The sequence below is a fragment of the Zootoca vivipara genome, chromosome 14 (genome assembly GCF_963506605.1).
Source record: "Zootoca vivipara chromosome 14, rZooViv1.1, whole genome shotgun sequence".
NCBI lineage: Eukaryota > Metazoa > Chordata > Lepidosauria > Squamata > Lacertidae > Zootoca > Zootoca vivipara.
This window is the reverse complement of record NC_083289.1, coordinates 52,818,050-52,840,935: the sequence shown is the minus strand read 5'-3', so window position 1 is coordinate 52,840,935 and position 22,886 is coordinate 52,818,050. Positions and strand designations below refer to the sequence as shown.

At 47.8% G+C, this 22,886-nt stretch overlaps 1 protein-coding gene across 2 annotated transcripts; it reads right to left on the bottom strand.

Moving 5' to 3' along the window:
- Positions 1-1,050: 1,050 nt before the first annotated feature.
- Positions 1,051-22,608, bottom strand: WIPI2 (WD repeat domain, phosphoinositide interacting 2). Of its 2 annotated transcripts, none has more exons than XM_035131485.2 (12): positions 22,322-22,608; positions 16,354-16,436; positions 12,275-12,444; positions 10,852-10,948; positions 10,299-10,396; positions 10,096-10,188; positions 8,167-8,237; positions 7,722-7,829; positions 6,353-6,517; positions 5,833-5,940; positions 4,650-4,747; positions 1,051-3,415 (listed from the first exon to the last, which is right to left on the bottom strand). In XM_035131485.2, exons 1-12 carry the CDS (start codon positions 22,393-22,395, stop codon positions 3,303-3,305), a joined length of 1,278 nt encoding a protein of 425 aa, XP_034987376.1. In that variant the 5' UTR covers positions 22,396-22,608; the 3' UTR covers positions 1,051-3,302. The 2 variants fall into 2 exon arrangements, with proteins under 2 accessions (XP_034987376.1, XP_034987375.1); XM_035131484.2 differs by having other exon boundaries at positions 4,617-4,747; positions 22,322-22,606.
- Positions 22,609-22,886: the final 278 nt, after the last annotated feature.

Below are 22,886 nucleotides of genomic sequence, written 5' to 3'. Positions count from 1 at the left end.
TTGCCACTGCTCCCCAGGGGGACAAGACACCCGAGATGCAAAGCCTGTGAGGCATCCGGCCTGGCAAGTGCTCCGAGGGTCACATGGGGAGATCGGAAGAGGGGGCTTACAGCCCCAGGCCTTGACCACACCCTGCATCTGCTGCTCACACAAGCATTTGCTTCCTCCCGTTTCTTTCTCACCCTAATCTTGGCAAACATCCTTCTGCAGAATAGCGCCGTCGACTCTCTACCTGTCTTACCACGGCTGCTGTTTGAACAACAGGGTTTTCCTCCCAATTATCCGTGGTGCAGTCATGACTTCGCATGATGTCTGTAGCTGCATTCTGCCCCCCCCCCCAAAAAAAACCAAACCAGGAGAGGTTGACCATCTAGTGGCACAACGAGAAACTGCTAGATGCTGGGAGGTACAAAAGCACACCAATTAACGTTGTGTACCCTCTGCAATGTATTGCTAGATTTAGAATCATAGAATCGTAGAGTTGGAAGAGACCACAAGGGCCATCCAGTCCAACCCCCTGCCGAGCAGGAAACACCATCAAAGCATTCTTGACATATGCCTGTCAAGCCTCTGCTTAAAGACCTCCAAAGAAGGAGACTCCACCACACTCATTGGCAGCAAATTCCACTGCCAAACAGCTCTTACTGTCAGCAAGTTTAGGTGGAATCTTCCCCCTCCCATTAATCAAGCCACTATACATATATATATATATGTGTGTGTGTGTGTGTGTGTGTGTGTGTGTGTATATATATATATATATATGTATATGTCATTACAAAGCCATGTTTCATATTAGTTTCTGCTCAAGTATTGCTGGGTGGGATAAAAACCTGGGCAGCAAAATGCCCTGGGTGCTCTCTGGGTTTTACAAAGAGCATTCTTTCTTGCCTGAACGGAGCCTGGAATGCAGTTTGGGAGGGACGTGAGCCCCCGTTGGAGGAAGAAACCCACGGGCATGTTTCCTCTCCCCCCCCCTCTTGAGGCAAGCCCACTTTCCCTTCCTTGAGAGTGCCATCGTCGTTGCCTGGAAGAGAACGCCACAAAAAAAGGGAGAGTGAGTAATAATTTAATCGAAAAAGAAAAAGCTGGCTGACAATCTAAGGAAAACAAGAGGTTCACACCCAAAAGGTTTGCACGCACGCACCCACACACACATTGTTGCTCATCAAAAAGAAATTGGAAGGTTCAGAACCAAAAAAGGCACATTACAGCTCTGTAAAAAGAGGGCGGCAGTTTTGCCCAGCTTTGGTCACTTCCTCACGAGTCCCTGCAGTTCCACGAAAACCTGCCCCTCCTCCTGATGCCGGAATTGCTGTTCCAGCGGTCGGGAGGTTGGGGATTACATAAAGAATTGGAGGTTGAGAGGTCTGGGAGCCAAGGGATGAAGACGGAGACACAGGTGCACGAGCTGGAGCTCAGGTGTGCAGCCACAGACTGCGGAGGGAGGTTTGGGGTCCTTGACTCGAATCCCAACTGTGATACATGCTGGATCACAGGGCCAACCCTGGAAACAGAAACAAGCACTCCAGTGCTTCTCCAGTGCTGCACAGTTGCTTCATGTTTCGGTACCCCATGCTATCCATCTCCCAAGCCCCACGATGGGCTGCGGCGTGAGGCCACATTCACACCATGCATTTAAAGCACTACAATACCACTCTGAACAGGCATGGCTTCCCTTGAAGCATTCTGGGAGCTGTGGTTTGTTAAGGTCCTAGGAGACCACCCCTTCCCCTCACAGACCTGCAATTCTCAGAGTGGTGCAACCCATTGGTGAATTGAAGCTCTATAAGGGGGTCTCCTAACAACTCTCAGCACCCTTAATGAACTGCAGCTCCCCGAATTCTTTGGGGGAAGCCGTGACTGATTAAAGTGGTACCACAGTGCAGGGTGTGGAGGTAGATGGAGTACCAGGCACAGGGTGGCGGATTTCGACAGCGGCTCTGCATGTCACTTCACCCTGGAGGAACTCGGGGAAAGCTCAAATAGTGGCCACCTGAAGGTGTCGCGGGAGAGAGAGAAGTCATGAGAGCAGGGCCGACAGATCGTGAAGGGAGCTCCACCTGGTTATTAGGGAGGGAGGATGCAAGACTTTGCAAGGATTGAAGCAAGATGGACATGAAGAACCGAAGGATGAAGATGCTTTCTGAGTTAACTGGCCAACACCTCTGAAACTGGAACACGCTGACCCTAATTTCAGACAAAGACAGAACAGAAGGGAGAATATTCCCCTGCCTTGCGGCTTTCCCTGCTCCCAAAGAATGTCCAGCCTGCATTGGTCACTCTCTCCATTTCACGTCCCCAAAGAGAGAGGAAGAAGCGAGATCCAGAGCAGAGGCACACCATCCCCTCTGCGGAAGAGAACACAACAGTCCCACAAGCAAGGCAGCATTTAGAAGGAGTTTTTAATTAACAAAATGGTCCGGGGGGGAAAGGAGGAGGAGAAGGGGGCGGGGAAGAAAGGAGGGAATAAACTGTGAAGCTGGACAGGAGGGGGGGGGAAGGTTGAGTGATGGGAAGAACCCAAGAAAAGAAAACGAGAGAGACCGCTGCATGTTTCCAGGAGTTGCAACCGAAAGCCCATGCGCAAGAAACTACCTGGAACCTTTGTCCGAGTAGAATAAGCCAATGTCCTTCAAAGCCTTGGGCACCCAGATGTGGGGGGACTACAAGCGCCATCATCCATGACCATCGGGCCAAGCTGGCTGTGGACGATGGAAGTGGTAGTCCACCCACATCTGGGGATGGTAAGGCTGAAGAGCACTGGAAGGAGTCAAAGCACCCAGAAGCAAACTTTGCTGCTCCTCCCTTCATGGATGCCAAGTGTTATCTATGTACATGTATTTGTCTTCTAAAAAAAAAGAGAGAGAGAGAGAGAGAGAACCCCAAAACTCGGCAAACTTCTTCATTATGAAGTGATCTGCTTGCTTGGCAGAAGGCAGCATGCAAAGCTAGGAGGTGCCGAAGGCTGCACAGAGAGAGAGAGAGAGCAGGTTTTGGCAACAGGAACAACGACGAAAAATATATATGCATATATCCTCACAGCTAAAAGGTAAAGCAGGATTTAAAAGCCACTGAAGTGAAACCATATATTTTCCCCCCTACCCCCCCCCACCTCCATGGCATCAAATCAGCATTACGGCTACAATGGTTTGTGTGTGTTTTAAAATGACTTCAGAGTCCTCCGCCGTCCTCCCTCTTGCTCTCAGCCCGGGTCAAGGTTCGTAGCAGCACAGACACAATAATCCTCCAGAGGGGTCAGGCCTACGTCCTCGGCTTCAGGAGTGGAGTTCACAGGTCAAAGTTCAGTCCGTCCGAAGGATCATCGGGGGGTGCTCGCTGTCTTCGTCCAGCTGCAGGGTGCTGGCGTCCTCTTCCAGGCAAGCGCCACCAACTGCACCCAGGTCCTCAGTATAGGCTGGAAGACGAATGAAAAGCACCACGTTTTGGGAGGCAGGCACAGAGACGGGCACAGATACACACATGGATAGTCCACGCCAACCAGGCAGGCAGTAGGTTCGCAAAGGCTACACTAGGAAATTACACATTGCATACCACAGCATCAACCCAGACACAGATACTTGAAGATCTCTTGCCATGCAGGCCTCACCACGCTTGCCCAGAGGGAAACTCAATTTAATTCCTAGCAAATATGCTTAGGATGGCAACCTCAAATGCTAATCTCCAGAGACCCAGGTAATCCAAAAGGCTTGGCTGTCCACGGTGACGTCCAGGCAGTTTGGTCACAGTAGGTGCCCTTTACTGGTTAGGGGTGGGTATGGCCAAGACAGAGGCTGATGGCAGAACACAGGATGGGGCAGAGGTGGCTTAAGGGGTCAATAGCCTCTTCCCTTTCCTACCCAGAGACCCAAAGGGACCCCAAATTCCTGACAAGCCTTGTGGGGTGGCAGCTTCCCGAGATAGCAGCACTTTGGAGTGCAAGTGGGGGGAATGAATGCTTTTTAAAATGGTCAATTGGCTTGGGTATTCCTGTGCCCCATTTCATTTCATTTATTACCATAACAACACAAGGAAGAAAGGGAGGGAGGGAGGGAGGGAGGGAGGAAGGAGAGAGAGAGAGAGAGAGAGAGAGAGAGAGAGAGAGAGAGAGAGAGAGAGAGAGAGAGAGAGAGAGGAGCCAATGAAGGAAGCGGCCTTATACGAAGTCAGGCGGTTGGTCCATCTAGCCCAGTGTGGTCCACAGAGACTGGCAACTGTTCTCCGAGGTTCCAGGCAGGGGAACTTTCCCAGCCCAACCTGGAGATGCTGCCAGGGATTGAACCTGGGACCTTCTACATGCAAAGCAGCTGTCCTACCACTAAATTACAGCCCATCCTCCAAAGACTGGATTACCATTTATACATAATATTCAACCTTTGTCAACGCTTTATTCATAATAAAGGGGGATGTGATGTCTGACTTCTTGCCTCTGACAAAGAACAGAGCAAAGAAAGGACCTGGCAGAGTGGCTCCAGCAGCCTTCTTGACCAGGGTGGTCTTCCTCTCCCAAAGGGCGAGGAAGGCGAGTCATGTCCTATGGGGAAGGCCACGTGGAACTTGCCTCTTGTGGGCACCCCCCTAGCAGGCTCCTCATTCAACCACCCCAGTCCCATCCTTACCGTGCCTTGTAGGCGAAGAAGGCACATAAGTACCTTTAGTCACAGCAGCACTGTACGTCTGCGCTACTAGCGGCCGGTCGTGCGATGCAGATTCTAGGATTTCATTGCCTGGCTCCATGCTGCCATCCAGCCTATGGGAAGAACCAGAGAGCGAACGGTGACCAATGCAATCCTTAAAAAGAAAGACTGTGGTGTCCTTATGTTTCCGTCTACACATATGTACAACCTGAGCCTAAGGTGGACGGGTTCACTGCATTAACGCCCCAACAGATCTGGCTCCTTCATCAGTCGCAGCTTTGGATCCAGCCCAGAGCAAGCGGGTCCCTGCGTGTCCAGCTTCCAGCCTGCTTCTGGCTCAGCTCACAGATGCTACTCTTGCTATAGCTCTCCTACCTAGCAGTTAAGTGAGGGCAGGTGAACGGCCCACCCATTTGCTCTATGGCACATTCTTTGGTATGATGCCAATAAAGGTTTTGATTGGTTGATTGATTGATTGACATTATTTGGTTATGCAAATTGTGTTTAGCTGGTCAGCCAAAGCCATTGATTAGACAAAGGGGCTGGTTTGGCAACCTTGCTCTCATGTCTTCTACCGCCACAGACACAGGATCCCAAGAACTGGAAAGGACTCAGGGCATCATCCAGGCAAGGGGTCAGCAACCTTTTTCAGCCATGGGCCAGTCCACCGTCCCTCAGTCCATGTGGTGGGCCGGAATTTTTTTGGGGGGCGGAAATGAACGAATTCCTATGCCCCACAAATAACCCCAAGATGCATTTTAAATAAAAGGACACATTCTACTCAGGTAAAAACACGCTGATTCCCGGAGTGTCCACAGAAGGCAATTGGGCCGCATCCGGCCCCCGGGCTTGAGGGTGCCTACCCCTGATTCAGGCTGACCCCTCCCAACTCTTGACAGTATATTTTGCTCAGCCTTGCGCTAACTTTTCAAAATGGTTGTAGGACATTGGGCCTACTGTTCTGCATTACGGTTTTACATATGCTGCACACTGTCCTGACACCTTTCTTTGATGAAGGATGGTGCAAAAATATGTGACAGAATTAAAACAACTATGGTAGCAAACTGTGCCTTAGAACTAACTATGGCTACCACAGCCACATGTATGAAGGGAATGCTTCACCTTAGCTCTGAAACGGAACACCTCAAACCAAAAAAAGGGAGCATCTCACAAGGAGGAAGCAGGACAGGAGACTTACTTGTGCTGTTTCATCAGGGTGCATTCGCCTCCCTCCTGGGGGTCCAGGTTGTACAGGTACAGGTACCCATCTGCAGCTCCTACCAGCAGCCGGGGGATCTTCTGGATTCTGCAAGTAAATCCTAGTCAAGTTTAAATACCTTACTATGTAAGATTTAACTATGTGTGTGGTTTTTAAAGTTGCTGCTTTCCTCCCAGCAGCTAAGTTCACTTTACAAAGATCAGTGTAAGTCGAATGGGATTCGACTTCAGAGTAAACATGCACACCGAATGGGATTTACTTCAGAGTAAACATGCACAGGACTTTGCTGTCAGCTGATCAATTAAGCCTCACAAGCCTCACTACTGTGCACAAAGGAACCTGGGTTTTGTGCATTATCCAAATGGAGTATGATTGTTAAAAACAAGCAAACACAGATCCGTTCAGAGGTTCACGTTGCCTCCCTTTCCACCTCTACCTGTAGGGTGCTTGTGGTAGATGCGGGGGGAAGTCCCCTCCCCACTCAGCGCTCCGTACTTACGTGGCCAATGCACAGATGTTTTTGTGCCCACAGAAAGGGAGGCGGACGGTGGCAAAAGCTCGGCCTTGGTTGAACATTTCTGTCACCTGGGCAGGCAGGTAGTTTGTGGAGACCATCAGGACTTTCCCAAAGTAACCCGTCCAAGTCGTGGGCTCCTCCTGAGGTCTGGAAGAAAGGAAGGAGAGCGGAAATTAATATGTCACAAGAAGAACTCTGCCGTATTTGAGTATGTCTTGGCTTACAGCCACAGGCAGACGCATAACTTGCCTCAGCTGCTCTTTCAAGACACTCGCACAAGTCTTTGATTGCATTTGGGAAATAGACTAGCCTCTGCAGAAAAGATGGGACTTTCCCCGTTCTGCCTCTGGAGATGCACATGGGTCTAGCTTTACTTTCTTTCCAAAGGCATATTTAATTTTTTATATATTTTTTTTAAAAAATCTTTCATGTTCTCTCTCCACTATGTGGTTTACCAGAGTACCTCTTGCATTGGGTTTTTGCTTCAAAACAACGTGGCCTTAAAAATTATCCTATATATTCTTAAGTCAACAAGCAGCATAAATTTTAAGGAAACAGTATCATTGGTTGTTGTGTGTGCATGCTGCCTTAACAGCCCAGTTCCACCCCGATTCTACGTCAAGACAAATATTCATCAAAAGTGTTTATTATATCCTGCTTTGCTAACAAATATAGAACACGCTGTGGATGCTCACAACAGCTAGCAATGATTCTGAGCAAGGAAGAAAAGTTCATCTATCGAGGACAATATATAAGCAAAAATCAAGTACCCTAGAGTCAGCATGTCAAAAGTTTGTGAATTATTTTAGCTTTAAACTGGCTCCTAACAAGCTACCACTGTGATCCAGCCCATTCACACCCAGAATAGACCCAGTGAAATCAATGTATGTGACAAACCTAATACAACTGATTTAATAACAACAACAATAATAATAATAATAATAATAATAATTTCTTATTTATACCCCACCCTCCCCAGTCAAAACTGGGCTCAGGGTGGCTAACACCAATAAAATTACAATAAAACATAAAAAGCAATTAATTAAAATACAGATTAAAATACAATATTAAAATTTAAAATGCAGCCCCATTTGAAGTAGTCCATAAATCCAAGCCATGAGGGAGGAAATGGGTCTACTCTCGGTATGGATTAGTTGGACACGAGCCCTATTTAACTTAGGGGCCTGATAAATAGTGGCCGGGGAGAATATTCCGAAACAGGAGAGGAACGCGGCAAATTCCCCACCCCGCTCCCAAGCCACACTGAAAGCTCTTCGCCTGAGAGATCAGAGCTGGGTTGCAGCCCACCCTGGATCCAAGTGGGCAGCTGTCAAAAGAAAGGTTTCCTTACTTCTCTTTCACAGTTTCTAATTTGAAAATGTGCACTGTCTCCGTGTTACTGGATGCGGACAGAAACATGCCGTCCATGCTGAAGGCCAAAGAGGAGATGCTCACACACCTGGAGGGAATAAGCAGAAAAGAAAACGGACGGTCAGTTCCCACATCCCAACTCTGGAGGAAGAAGAGGCGGCAGCTAGGCAGAGGCAGCTGCTCCACATTCTGCAGTGGCCTAGGTGGGGTCCCACCCATTTAACTGCTGGGGAATTCTGAGGTACCCGAAAACTTGCTCCCTGCTTCCTGCTGCAAAACAAAGGTTTCGCCCTTCTGCAGATTCTGGATTCGCCCCCGCCATAAAGAAACACCGCTACCTATGACACAGGTTCAACTGCTGAGGAGTGGGGGGGGGGAGACCTCCTGCAAAGAGCAAACTTCTGAGACTGAACATTTTACTTCACCTCTTCACACCCCTTCGGAATTCAAAGAGTTTCTGTCCCTCTGGAATGGAAAATACCCGGATCACCGTCCCCTGTTGGGAAAAAGGAGGTGAGAAACAAAGACTTCAAGGTTCAATTTAAAATAGCTGCTGCAGAGTCTCAATATAGTTCTAGAGCAGAGGGGCCGAACCTATCTAGCTCTGGGAGAGAGATCTTTGGCTGTCTCCGCCCTGTGGGCCTACTCTGACAGGTAGGTCAACCTGCCTGCCTGTCAAAATTCTCATGTGTGGGGTTCCCAAGCATGGAAACCACAGTGGCAAAGGGTGGGATGAGCCCTGTGCTCTGGAGGCCTCCCTAAGCTTCTCCTTTCCGTCCCCAATGTTGGAGATGGAAATGGGAGAAGGGGCTGGGAAGGCTTCAAACAGCAGTTTCGATTTAATGGAAACCGTTTCCTCCTCCTTCAGCAAGGCCTGCTTCTGCCTTGTTCCAGCAGAAGGAACAATCTGGAGCCCACTTCCGGCTCCTGAGTGTTCCCCTGAAGTCCCAGCCCTGCCCCTCTCGCACCATCATCTTTGACATCAGGTACAGGGGTGTGTGGCTTCTCCACAATGGCCTATCAAGCAAAATGGGGACTCACAGCCCAGAAGTTCCCTACCCCGGTTATACAGGGAGGAACCAAAATGGCTGGGGTCGAAAGAGCAATTTTAAGATCCTTGGCCGTGTCCACTGGGGTTTAAAACCTTCATGCAGAACACATTCACACCGTTTTTTATTTATAAGACTAAAGCTATGCACAGCGCAACGTAAAAGATTGCCATAAAACCAAATCCAATGGAATTAAAAACAAAACAGTAAATTAAAAGCAAACAGATTAGGAACAGACTGCTATTAATTGCCAGCAAAGACATGGGACAATAAATGAGTTTTACCCTAGAAGCCCCTGTCCCCACACCAGATCACAAGCTGCTTGTTTCGAGGAAGACTTGTTTGTTCCCTAACAGTTTGCTCTGTGGCATTGGAAGGTGGGGCTCACTGCCCAGGACGCACAGACCTTGAATGTGCAGGACTTGGTTATGGAGCACTTTGGACTCAGGACGATAAATTGAATTGGAATCACAGAAATGAAGTATCCTGGAAGGCTGAATCAAATACATTTCAAGGTGTGATTTGAGAGGGTGGGCAAGCTTGGAAAGTGTCGGACTGTCATCAGCATCACTACCGCGACACAGAGTTTAATTCCAAGATGCAGCCCTGCACCTGCTGTGGGTGGGACAGGGCAGAACAGGAGGAGAGAATTCCTGCCAGGATCTGTGAGAATGCTCGTCAGGAATAACCTGATGCCGCTGCAGGAAAAGCCCTGACAATACAGCTATAATTTAAAAGGCGGACAGAACCCCACCTGATAAAAAGAACCAACGCACAGCTTAGCACGATAGGGTGTTCATAGCTGGAACAGCGGCTCAAGTCGTAAGTTGGAGGGTGAGAGGTTTGTGCTGACATTTTGGATTAGTCCCAAACAGAAACACTGCAGGAAGCTTCTGGGCACTTCATAGAATCATAGAGTTGGAAGAGACCACAAGGGCCATCCAGTCCAACCCCCTGCCAAGCAGGAAACACCATCAAAGCATTCTTGACATATGGCTGTCAAGCCTCTGCTTAAAGTTCTTCCTAATGTTTAGGTGGAATCTTCTTTCTTGTAGTTTGAATCCATTGCTCCGTGTCCGCTTCTCTGGAGCAGCAGAAAACAACCTTTCTCCCTCCTCCATATGACATCCTTTCATATATTTGAACATGGCTATCATATCACCCCTTAACCTTCTCTTCTCCAGGCTAAACATACCCAGCTCCCTAAGCCGTTCCTCATAAGGAACTCACTCTTTCAAGAAACCCCCACGGAAATGCTGCATTTGTTCCCGTTCAAAACAGAAGTCAGTGTGTCAAGCCCCTCACCTTTTCCGACGCCGTGGCCAGTTTTGTGCCGCTCGCATCGAAAGCTAGCGCAGCCAAAGGACTGTCATGAGCAGGGATCATGTTAGCAGCTCTCTGCAGAAAAAAAGGGGGGGCACGAGAGCTTAGCACAGGTGCAGCCAGCACCGGACAGGAGGGAGATCGCCTTGGGCACGGGAGCGAGAAAGATGCACATGGAACCTCACCAGATTGATGGTGTCAAAGACCTGGACTTCCCCAATGGTGGCACTGCCTGGGTAGGCCAGGTAGCAGTTGTCGTTGTTTATGGACAGCGCACACAAGCCTAGAGACAGAGAGAAAAGGAGGGCATTGCCTCAGGCCACAAACCCTTCAAGGAGGACTGGGAAGGGAAAGGAGCCATCACCGAGGCTTGCAGGATGGGGTTTGGAGTTCCTGTGGGTGACAGGGAGCATTTTAAGGTGGCCGTGTGGTTGGGACTCAAGGCGGTTCGCACGAACAGCACAGGTAAAATACAAAAAGCTAAAAACCACACAGTCAGTTCCCCAAGGCCTGTTGGAGCAAACACCTGCCAGCAGAAGGATAACAGGGAGGGAACCAGCACATTTATGTCTGTATTCATATGCTGCTGCCCCTTGAAGAATGTGCAGCCAGGAGGGTCGACTATACAAACAAAAATGAAATTCTTGACTGAGCTCTCCTCATAGCAGAATCACAGCCGGGTGGTGTTTTCACCGTGTCAAAGATTATGTGTGGAAAACAGAGAATGGCCTCCCTTACCTGCGGGGTTGGGGGGCGTCTCCCTGATGGTGTGCAACACTTTCATGTCCCGGATGTTATGTATGTACAGAGACTCTTCTAAGCACACGATCAATCGCTGAGGAGGGAAATAAAAAAAAGGAGAGGGAAGAGAATGAAGAGAAAATCCTGAAGCAGTGTTAAGCCTTCAGAGTGAAGCTTCCTAGAGAAGGAAGTTAGTGACTAGTGAAGGCAGTTTTAAAATCTGCCAGCCCGGATTATATTGATTTAGAAGCGCAAGGCAAAGCCTCCTTTCCAACAACTTAGGCGAGGCAATTGTGATCACCTGTTATTAGGAGGCCTCACCTGATCCTGACCTCAATCGAACAAAGATCCTGACTGTTCTTCACCCTACAGGCAATGTGTGTTTGTGTTCTGGGACAGAAGGAAATGCAATTATCACCTCGCCCTGCACAACAAAAATATCTGTGCTCAAAATAAATGAGGGTCAATTAGAATTTCTTGCAGTCAATCAAGATTCCAACAAAAATTCCATGATAATTATTTATTGCCTTGGATCAAGTGACTGGCTACTCACCAATCACCCTGTTAAGCTAGAGCTAGTGGTGCTATGTTCTAGTCTGAGAATGGAGGCCTGGAAAACAGCCACTTGCCTGGTTGCTATCAGCAAGCAAAGCCTGCCTCCAGGGAAATTTTACCAAAGTAGTCCTCCCCCCCCCCGTCCTTTTCCAATGCCCCGATGCTACAAAAATCACTTAATGAAACTATGCATGGCCAGTATGAGCATGTCACAGGGACAGGAGGAAATTCATCTGCATGAGCCTCTATTTGCAGCAGCTGAGTCCAGAAACAGGGTCAACTCCTATTTTGCTGTCTTACCTGTACATAGAAAACTAGCATATAATATTGTTCTTATAGGTTAGCTTTCTATGAGATATATAGTTTTTTAGTTTTTTTGGTGCAAGGAGAAGCGTTTAAGTCACAAGAGGCCCCTGTCAGCAACATAAGTGTGTCCAGAAAAAGAAGTTTCACTGTCCCTTCTACTGTTAGAAAGAACCAGTGCCACAAAACCCACCCACTTGTGACCACAGTTTCAAACTTATTCCTAGACACTGGACTTACCACAAATAAATAGGCCTTTTGTCCTTCATGCTTTACATTTCTGATTCTTTGGTTGCTCTTTTCTGTTGTTGCTGTGGTTTGTATCCCACCTTTCCTCCAAGGAGTTCAAGGTGCCTGACATAGTTCTCCTCCCTATTTTATCCTCACAACAACCCTGCAAGGTAGGGTAGACTGAGAGCAAGTGACTGGCCCAAGGTCACCCAGTGAGCTTCATTGACCAAGTGGGGATCTGAACTCTGGTTAACCGAATCAATAAAATACTAAATATGAATGAAAAACAAACAAGAGAGGCCTGAGATGACCCAAAAGCATCACGACTCACCTGCCTGTTAAGCTTGACAGCCAGGATTGTATTGGAATAGCTGTAGTTGCAAATCTCTGTCCCCTTCTTGAAGTGGCAAACTTTCAGCTTGCGGGGGGCTTTGAGGCTCACTATGGCCACCAAGCTACTGGAAAAGAGCCTCTCCACAATGCACACATCTTCTGTGTCAGCTGCAGGGGTAGAAAGGAGAGATGTAGGAAAAAGTTGACAAAATGAAGGATGAAGGTGTGCAAAGGAGCTGTTCACACAGCAAATCAGAATTTCAAGTCACTCCTCTTGCTGCTGATCTGCCCCATTCTCCTGCCTCATCTGCCTGCACCTCCCACCCCAGAACCAGCAAAAGCAAAGATGCAACCCAATTCAAAAGACAGTAATTAAGAGTGATACCCCCTTCCTAATGTGCCTGGAGATGCTGTGGTTTCAAAACTGTGTTCAGGTGAACTTTAAGGGTTTGGTCACTTTTGACAAGCTTTGCTGAAATAACTTTGCAATTTGCAATTGCTGGGGAGTGGAGCATGTTCTGTGTCACCCTCTCCATTCACAATGGAGATGCCCAAAAAGCCTTGCTGTGGCCCTACATCCTCCAGTCATTCCCCCCTCCCAAAAAAAAATGTTGGGGAGCCTGTAAAGCATCTCATCCTGATGCAGAACTCTAGAGCTTGAGCATCCCCAGGATATGGCCCTCCAGGAAAGGGAAGCCGACCCCCTGCTTTAAGAAACTGGTTCCACTGTTCAGCTACTCTCACCATCAAGATTGAAGATTCTCCTAATATTCATCCAAAATCCATCCTCCCGTAACTTAAGTCCATTAGAATCCCCTGTGGCATAGGCAGTGGCTGATCAGATGGCAAGTCTATACGCAAAGGATTTCCTGAAATCTGAAAACCATTTGCTGACAAGAGGGCCAACCCTAAAACGCTCATATCAGATTGCTAGTGTGTAGACTTACAAAGAAACTCTGTGGACTTAACTCTCAAGAAAGTGTGCCTAGGATCAAGATTGCTCCTAAAGGTCTCCCATCCAAAACTTTATGCATGTATGGTCACAATTACCTTATTTCTTTATTTAAAGAGGCCATGGGTTTGTGGGAGAGAGACTGAACTGGGTGAGAACATGCAGGTGCTTGACTAAACTACAGCTGGCTAGAGCTTCACTCTTCCCTGAAGATCAATAGATTGACATATCCGAGGCTAGGCTGGCTGTAAATAGACCTTAATATTTCAGCAGGAAGAGCAAACCTGCTAAGTGGGGGAAGGCAACAGAATGGGAGGGAGCCCAACCTTCTGCTTGCTGAAGATGAGCAAGCTGTAAATAAAGAGCCTGCTAAAAGCATGCGCCACAGAACAGATTTCAAGCAGCTACGGAGGCTTCCTGGCCAGAACCATTAGTAAAAATCTTAACTGTATCAAGCAGTGCAACGGTTGACATTTGCCAACTAGGAAAACTGCCAGAAGTTAAAGCCTGAAGGGGTTCTGGTTCATCTACTGGGTCTATCAAGCAAGCGGCGCCATTTCCGTTACCAAGGGCAATTCACTCCTTTCAGACTCTCTGCTCCAAAAGCTGAGTGAAAATGAAAAAAGAAGACAAACTGTACTTGTGCGATTTAGTGGGCGGATTTCCCCACACTAAGCAGAGGTGTGAGCTGGGGGCGGGGGCGGGGGAACGGATCATCAATTCCTAATCAATGCCCGCCCATCGAATGAGGTGAAACACACCCAATTTACCCAGCAGAGTGAAACACAAACAACGGCACCATGCAGGGATTTTGTCCTTTAGGACAGTACCACACTTTTGTGTGACAAGTTTGTTTTCTGCACAACACACACGTTGCAGGCTGTGATACAACCATGTCTCTTAGGTACATATATATGCCCGTATGTTGTCAGTTTGCACTTCCTCTGGGACAACATCTGTGTACAAACAGCAAACATGTTTTCCCATGTAAATTACAAAGACATCCTTGAACTTGGGTACCTTTGCACCAACGTTCAAAGACCTGAGCATGATTCATCTCGTATTCCTGCACAGCTACATAAAATGCTTGGTAATGTGAGAAGATACCAGTGCTCCAGCCAAGGCCACACTCTGCAGCCAGATATCCTCTTTGTGCTGAAAAATGGGTGCAGTAATGTCAAAAACACCTTGGGGGAGCAAACAGTATAAGACACCCAAAAGGTGGCAAGAGGGGACAGAGGGGGAAAAGATACTCCCCTCCACCCTCTGTTCAGAATCAAAGCTTCCAAGTCAGGAAGAACTCAAGACTCACATCGCAAATAACTCAAGAGAGTCACATTTCTTCTGGTCTGATGCAAAGCATGACATGAGTTGTGAAAAGGCAAATGAGACCTCCCAGTTAGAGAAAGGCTGGGTCTGGTGGCTGAGCCATATGGACACAAGCTAGGAACACATTTGTGCCAGGAAACAGGGAGTTAGGACCCAGGGATGTTGAGCTGTTCACATGGGGCTAGGGCAGCATGTAAATGGAACAATTGCAGATCATGGGAATGCAGAATGAAGGATCTGCTGAACCCATGCTTTTTTTTTAATGAAGGTGCAGAGTGGGGCAGAAGCAAGCCACCTTTGACCCCCATTAATCACAGGTGCACAGTCTTCTTGGAAGTGGCAGAGCTGCCACAGGGACCCCAATATAGCACTTGTGGTTTATTATCTCACTGAAGTCAGGAACCACAACCCTGTAGGACAGGTTCGCTGCTTGCCAGCAGTGTAACAGCAGATGCCTCCAGCAGCTGGCACCCACTGGAATTCTGTCTGCAGTCAGCAACGCACTGCTGAAGGTCTTGCATGTGCTGGGGCTACAGACTACCATTTTAGGTGGCCCAAACATCTCTCTCTCCCTCTTTTGCTTTGGAGGCTTCTGGAATAAGAGATGCAAAGAGAACTTTTTAGAAAGAAGCTCCAAAAAAATACCAAACATACAAGCTCGTACATTTGGGGTCAAGGGGCTGGCCGCTGTTCTTGCAGCTAGGAGGGCAAGCCAAGGGATCAAGTCAATTAGGTAGTAAGGCTACTAAATATCTTTGCAGAAGCTTACGAAAAGTTTGGCCTATCACTCAACATCCAAAAAACCAAAGTGCTGCACCAACAAGTACAAAATAACCCTCCTGCAGCGCCACAAATCCAACTCAGTGGTGTAACGTTGGAAAATGTTGATCACTTCTCCTACCTAGGCAGTTACCTTTCCACAAGGGTCAACATTGATGCCGAAATCCAGCATCGCCTGAGCTCTGCGAGTGCGGCTTTCTCCCAATTGAAGTGCAGAGTGTTTGAGGACCGGGACATTCGCAGGGAAACCAAACTGCTTGTTTACAAAGCTATTGTTCTACCAACCTTACTATATGCTTGTGAAACATGGACCACTTACAAACACCATCTCCAGCTCCTCGAAAGATTCCATCAACGGTTTCTCCGAAAAATTTTACACATCACTTGGGAAGACAGGCGAGCTAATATCAGTGTACTGGAAGAAGCAAAGATCACCAGTGTTGAAGTAATGATTCTTCAACATCAACTTCGTTGGACTGGTCATGTTGTGCGGATGCCTGATGATCGTCTTCCAAAGCAACTACTCTATTCCGAACTTAAAAATGGAAAGCGTAATGCTGGTGGTCAACAAAAGAGGTTTAAAGACTGTCTCAAGGAAATCTTTAAAAGTGTAGCATAAACACCGACAATTGGGAAACACTGGCCTGTGAGCGCTCCAGTTGGAGAACAGCCTTTACCAAAGGTGTCATGGGCTTTGAAGAAACTCAATCTCAGGACGCAAGGGAGAAACGTGCTAAGAGGAAGGCATGCTTGGCAAATCCACACCATGATCAACTCCCACCTGGAAACCAGAGTCACTTACGGACCCATTGTTAAAACCGTGTTTATGGAAGACAATCTTACTCGGCTACGAGGGATCTCCAAAGAGAAGAGAAAGGCTACTAGAGCAGGGGGAAGTCAATTGGAGAAGATGGATTCCTCCCAGAAACTATCTGCTCAGTTCAAAATGTGACCACAACATAAAGATGGGAGGGGGCATGGGGTGGGGTAGAAAGGGAATTAAAATGTACACTTACTGCATTCATAGATCTGCTCCAGTTTATCCACAGAAGAAAGGGAGAAGAATTTGTAACCTGATTTGCTGCCAACAGCTAAGGACCTGCAAAGCAAGACATGAGGTCAATGAAGCATGGGAGCGGAACACACTAGCTGTTTCACACAGAAAACCAAGCAGCAGCCTCCACCAACCTGATGCCCTCCCAGAAGTATTGGACTATATCACCCCCAGTGAAAGTGGCTGTGCTCGCTGGGGCCAGTGAGAGTCATGCCCAAATTATCCAGAGGGCACCAGGTTGGCAAAGACTGCAACAGAGCACCCCAAGCTCTCTCATTCTCTCATAAGTGCGTTCAACTTCACAGTTTGTCCTGGATCATCACATGCTCACCAATTTCATCATCCAAGTACGTGGCTGGTTGCAAAACCAAAATAGCAGCCCCATTCTATTCTGTATTTGCCTTACTGCAGAAATAAATGCAGACCAAGGTTCAAAAAGAGCATGCTACAAGGAGCAGTGAGAGCTGAACACAGAACTATGTGCATATTGATAATGGCTGTGTGATTTGTTTGCACCTGTAAGATAGTGCTTTCTTTGCATACTGCACTCCCGACTTGGGGCAAACTGTTTCTCTTTGAGTGGCCTGGGGAGAAACTTAAGTGCTTGCTTTTTCCAAAGTTATTGCTAAGGCATGTCCTCAAGAGAGAGTCAGTTATTGACCAGACCAAATAACTGACACATGAACACAAATCACACGGCAATTCATTTCCCCTTAAGAAACCAAACTCTTTGGGGAAGCTGAAATGCTTAGTCGTAATGTGTGCCATAGTGAAAGCCTTTATTTTTAAGGCATTTGTTGTTCTGAGGTTTGTGCAACTTGCACTGCCCATTGTCAATTATATCAGACGCTAAATCAAATGACCAAACCCCACAACAAGCTGTTGTGCTGATGACCTAGCAAAAAGGCCTGATTTTTGGAGAGCCAAGTCAGTGGATCAGCGATAATCCTGTCATTTAGAAGCTGGAGATAGCAAGCAGAGAAGTACTGTGTCATTTTCATTACCTGCCGGGGAAATCACTCACTTCAACTTGGCGTGCCTGTGCATTTTCTTGCACTGGAGGTCACACAAAATAGCTGCATGTTGTTTTGACAGGTAATTCAAATAGACATAGCAATGTAAGTGTTTTCTGCAGCAAAAAAGGGGGGATGGAAGGTGTAATCCAAAATGTGTGGGGTACACAATGTGACAAAAGCACAGCTGCCTCAATCTATTTATAGCCTCGTGTTGACACGGCAAACTGTTCAGGGGATTCTTTTTTGGGGGGGTGGGAGGACAGAACCCCAGGCTTGCCCCTGCTCCCCAACAGAAGGCTGAACCTATCACTGAAAGCTGCTTCTCACTATGTCAGACCTTTGGCTCTGTCTCACTCAGTACTGTCTCCACTGACTGGCAGTGACTCTGCAGGGTTTCTGGCAGGGATGCCTCCCAGGAGATGCCACTGGGATTGAGCGAGGGACCTTCTGCTCTGCCATTCAGCTGTGGCGCTTCCCTATTTGACCAAGAGGATGCATGTTCAACCCAGTCTGTAGCTCACATTGGCACGCCCTGTTCCCTGTCCTGTTAGGGATGTGAACTTCCCTCTACAAGTCTGTATCTAGGGGGATCGAGGCAAACATCTTGCTATGGCATTCTCCTAAAGCAGGCAAGTCCAACTTCCAAGAGACTGCAATCTACTCCCACTATAAAAAAAACTGGCAGTGATCTACCTGTTGGATTGACCAGAGTTATTGAGCTTTGATTGACCGGGATCGACCAGGGACACCCCATGATCGACCAGTAGATCGTGATCAACTGGTCGGACATCCCTGTCCTAAAGGATTTGGGATTCTGGTGTTCATGGTATAATTCTGCCCATCTTTCCCCGCCCCTCCTTAGGATCTCTGAGGTAGCAATGCCATCCTGCTGCCTGCGAGAACAGAAGCTACGAACAGAAAATGAAACAGGGAGAGGGGGAGATTGTTCATGCAACACCCAGCCCCCATTTTGAGGTCTGATTGGCAGAACTGGCTTGAAAGATAAACAGCCTCTTCCTGTGCACTCACACGCCATTATCCTTCCAAACAGCACCAAAGATTGATTACTAACATGCTGCGATATGTGGTTGTAAATAATTAAGACTACACTTGTCAGAAGACAAAACACACACTGTGGTTGCAAAACTCTTCCTTTGAGCATCTTCCACAAGTCTCTCAACAGCAGGTACTCTGCGCATAAGGAAGAGGCTCAGGATCTGCTGGCAGATCTCTGGGTAATTTGTTGCAGGTGGGCAAGACTCCCAATGTTTTAAACAACAGCAACTTTCCCTACCTAATTAGGTTGCTGACCAGGAGAAAGCAAACCAGGAGTAGACTTACCGGTATAGGTGAAAGGGCTGAGAGTTTGGTCCTGTTCAGTTCTGGTACTAAATACAAATTCCTGGGCTCAGGAAATGCTCAGAAGTACTGTATCCTGTTCTAACTGAACATCCTTTGCACCTGGCTCTGGTTGGTAAATACAGTGGTACCTCTACTTACGAATAACTCTACTTACGAATGTTTCTACTTACGAATGGAGCTCCATCCACCATCTTGGATGCAATTTAGATAGGATTTTTTCTACTTACGAATTTTTAGATAGGGTTGCTTCTACATACGAATTTTTTCTCCCAATGCATTCCTATGGGATTCGACTTACACTTTTTTTCAACTTACAAATGTGTGTTCGGAACGCATTAAATTCGTAAGTAGAGGTACCACTGTATTGGGGTTCTCATTTTAAAAAAACATACACTAAGCGTACACTAAGCGTACCTGACAAGCTTCAATTAATTATTATTATTATTATTAATCATAATAATAATAATAACGTGACAAGTGTGGCTGTGGCATTCTGCATACAAGACCAGAGTACAATTTAAGAACAGGAGACCACAACATTTCTTTCAAGATAACCCCTATAGCCACCTGAAACAGAACACTGTTCTTCATATCAAAACCCTTCTTTTTATTGTTGCTCAAAAGATGTACCCTACTCACTGCAGGGGAATTTATCAACAATAATCACAGAAATCAATTATTTCACTCCGCACACTTTTATTTCAGCGTGAACCTACAGCAAATGATATCCACAAACCTCTGTACCACAACAGGAAGGTCTAGTTTCACATTCCTGAAATGAAGGGGGGGGGGTAGAGCTCTGCCTAATCATAAATTCAGTGATTTTATTTAAATAAGTCCCCACCATAGTGCTAAAATTCCCAAGTTTTGTCACTTCCACTTTCTTACTTTAATTGTCTCTACAGTACTAGTGTGTTTTGTGCAGGGGTTAAGATGGTGCAACTATACAAAAACACATATACCAGAACCCATGGAACTCCCTGCTCCTTGTGACGATCCTTACCTTCCAAGACAGACAGAGTGTTTTTCAGCACCCAGGTTTCCTTACCAGGCTCTGGGTTGCTCTCAAGAACTTGTGAGAGGATCCCAGCAAAAGCTCTTTATCCAATGGAAAAACCCTACACAAAAGGAGCCTTTAAGCTCTCCATTTTGTGTGCAATTTATCTGCAAGATTTCAACCAGCAGGCTTGAAATCACACAAGTTAACTGTGTGCAAGGTGTGATCATACTGTGTTTAATATCACTGTACTGGGCCGCAGAAGTTCCTTCTCTCTAGGGATATGAACTCGGATCACTTTCTTTCACAGGGAGAGCGGTTTTCTATTACACACATTGACTAAAGAATTTCATACACTGGCCAGACTATGCAAGCCTATTTGTGGAAGGGTTGTGGTGGGAAGGAGTCAAGAGAGCCAAGCTTTTGAGGAAAGGATCAGGCCACTAGACCTTTGGGTCCTTCGGTCCCAGTGAGTCACCCAGCATCAAGGAAAGGAATTCTGTGTGGCTTCCCTTGTACACAAAGGAAGCAGTCATTCCAAAAACAGCCCAACGGCACAGCTCCCCTGATCATTTCCTCTTATGATGCTCCCACGGGTGATGCTCCTCCCTGCAAAATGGCCTATTTATCACTGCCCCATCAATTGCCTCTTAAGCATTTCAAAACCCTCGCATTCTGACTACATACTCCAACTTCTTTCCCGTGCACTTCAGTGTGAGCCCTACTTTGAATTCAAGAGGCAAGAACTCTGCAGTGTTTCAGCTTGCTTCTGTTCCCACTACAGGAAGTCCCACACCCCCACACCAACGCCAGGCCAACTGGCCCAGAAAGCCACAAATTTGGGGACAAGGAGAGGGAAAGGGGAGGCCCGGGGACACGGACACACAGACACACACACAAACACAGTGTCTTTGATGCGGGTGGCGCTGTGGTCTAAACCACTGAGCCTCTTGGGCTTGCCGATCGGAAGGACGGTGGTTTGAATTCCCGCGACAGGGTGAGCTCCCGTTGCTCAGTCCCTGCTCCTGCCCACCTAGCAGTTTGAAAGCACGTCAAGTGTAAGTAGATAAATAGGTACCGCTCCAGCAGGAAGGTAAACAGCGTTTCTGTGCACTGCTCTGGTTTTGCCAGAAGTGGCTTAGTCATGTTGGCCACATAACCCTGAAAAACTGTGTGCGAACAAACGCTGGCTCCCTCGGCCAATAAAGCGAGATGAGTGCCGCAACCCCAAAGTCGTTCACGACTGGACTTAACTGTCAGGGGTCCTTTACCTTAGTGGTACATCTACTTACGAATTTAATGTGTTCCAAACACACATTTGTAAGTCGGAAAAATTTGTAAGTCGAATCCCTTAGGAATGCATTGGGAGAAAAAATTCGTAAGTCGAAGCAACCCTATCTAAAAATTCGTAAGTAGAAAAAATCCTATCTAAACCGCATCCAAGATGGCGGGCGGAGCTATTTGTAAGTAGAAAAATTCGTAAGTAGAGTTATTTGTAAGTAGAGGTACCACTGTATACAAAATCTATATACACAAATAAGAGTTTGATTACAGCAGTGATGTGGCCCTCCAGATGTTGCTGCATTCAGACTCCCATCAGCCCTACCGTAGGTAGCATGGCCAATGGGAGCTATGGACCAGCAACACCTGGAAAGCCACAGATGTCCCATTCCTGACTTACTCCAAAGTCAATTGCTTAGAATTACAGGGCAAGGTTCATTAACAAAGCAGGCCTTACTTCTGAGTAAACATTAGGGCCCTCTCTCCCCCCCTGAAGGCTAATTGCATCAGGGCAGTAGGTGTCTTTCAGGAGAAACTACTGGGTGTCCACCGACTTCAATGCACCTAATGTTTGAGCACCATCCACACAAGAGAGCTGCTGTAGTCCAAAAACATCTGGAGGGCCCCTGGTTAGCAAAGGTTGCATTGAAAGGGACAGAGCATCTCTTAGACTGTTCATACCAAAGGCCTTCATACTATGTTCCAGGAAACCCTGAGGTTCCTGGGAAGCTCAATGTAGGTAGGTTTCTCAGTGTGTGGATCAGAGAGGCTGCTCTGAAACAGAAAAGGCTTGCCCCCTGCGACACCCACCCCCACATCCCTTACCCGGTGCAGCAGCAGGAAAGCACAGGGCATATTCTAGGTCCCACACTCATGGGACTGTGGGGAAGTCCACGTTCCTTTTTAACCAGGCCATTGGTTGACCTGACTGACATCCTATATGCCCTTTTAAAATGTGGCTCTTTTGAGGGGGGGGTTAATAGGGTTATTGCTTTTATTATGATTTTATATACTGTATTGCGATCTTTTTTGTGAACCGCCCAGAGACCTCTGCGTATAGGGCGGTATACAAATTCAAACAAACAGATAATAATAGTAGTACTGTAGTAGTAATGCGCGCAGGATATCAGGTATAGCCACTTAGGCACGCGCACGCGCACTACCGGGGCTCCAGGTGGGGCATCCTCCCCGCCCGCCCCTTTTCGAACGATCGCCCCCCTCCTCCCGCCCCCTCGCGCGTTCTCTCTCGGCCACGCCCCCCCCTTTGGCCTTACGTGTTGTCCTGGTTGAAGTTGGCGAAGAGCAGTTGGCCGGCGCCGGCCTCGCCGCTCTGACTGGCCAAGTTCATGGCTCCCCCTGGCCCCGGCCGGCGGGAGGGCAGCGAAAAGAGGCCTGTCAGCCTCGACGGCTCCCGGCCCCGCTCGGCTCCGGCCGCCTCCTCATCCCTCTCAGCGGCGCCTTGTTTACGCTCCGGTAGTGGCCGGAGCCTTCAGCGCGCTTGCGCTACCCCTCCTACTTCCCTCCTCGTCGCGGCGTAAGCGGCCCGCCATTGGCGGCGCTTCCCGACCGGCCACCGTAGCGCTCGTGCGCCTGCGCGCTTTCCGGAGAGAGTTTTTTTGGGGGGACGAGGGTGCTCGCGTGCCTTGCGCATGCGCCGTATGGTGCGGGAGGTTTTTCTGGGCATGCGCAGAGCAGATTCCAGCTTCCGTTGGATTTTGGCGCGAAAGGGTCTCTCTTTCGAGGCGCGTGAGGGGAATGACTGGAAACACACAAAACGAGAGAATATTTGTGTCATCACATTTTAAAGATATTTGAGAATACAGTACAGTATTGTCCAAT

Coding starts and splice junctions, on each gene's coding strand:
- WIPI2 (XM_035131484.2), bottom strand. CDS start 22,395: ATGAACTTGGCCAGTCAGAGCGGCGAGGCCGGCGCCGGCCAACTGCTC. Junction 10,949..12,274: donor CTGTCAAGCTTAACAGGCAG/GTGAGTCGTGAT, acceptor TTCCCTCCTCAG/CGATTGATCGTGTGCTTAGA. Junction 6,518..7,721: donor TTAGAAACTGTGAAAGAGAA/GTAAGGAAACCT, acceptor CCTTTCTTCCAG/ACCTCAGGAGGAGCCCACGA.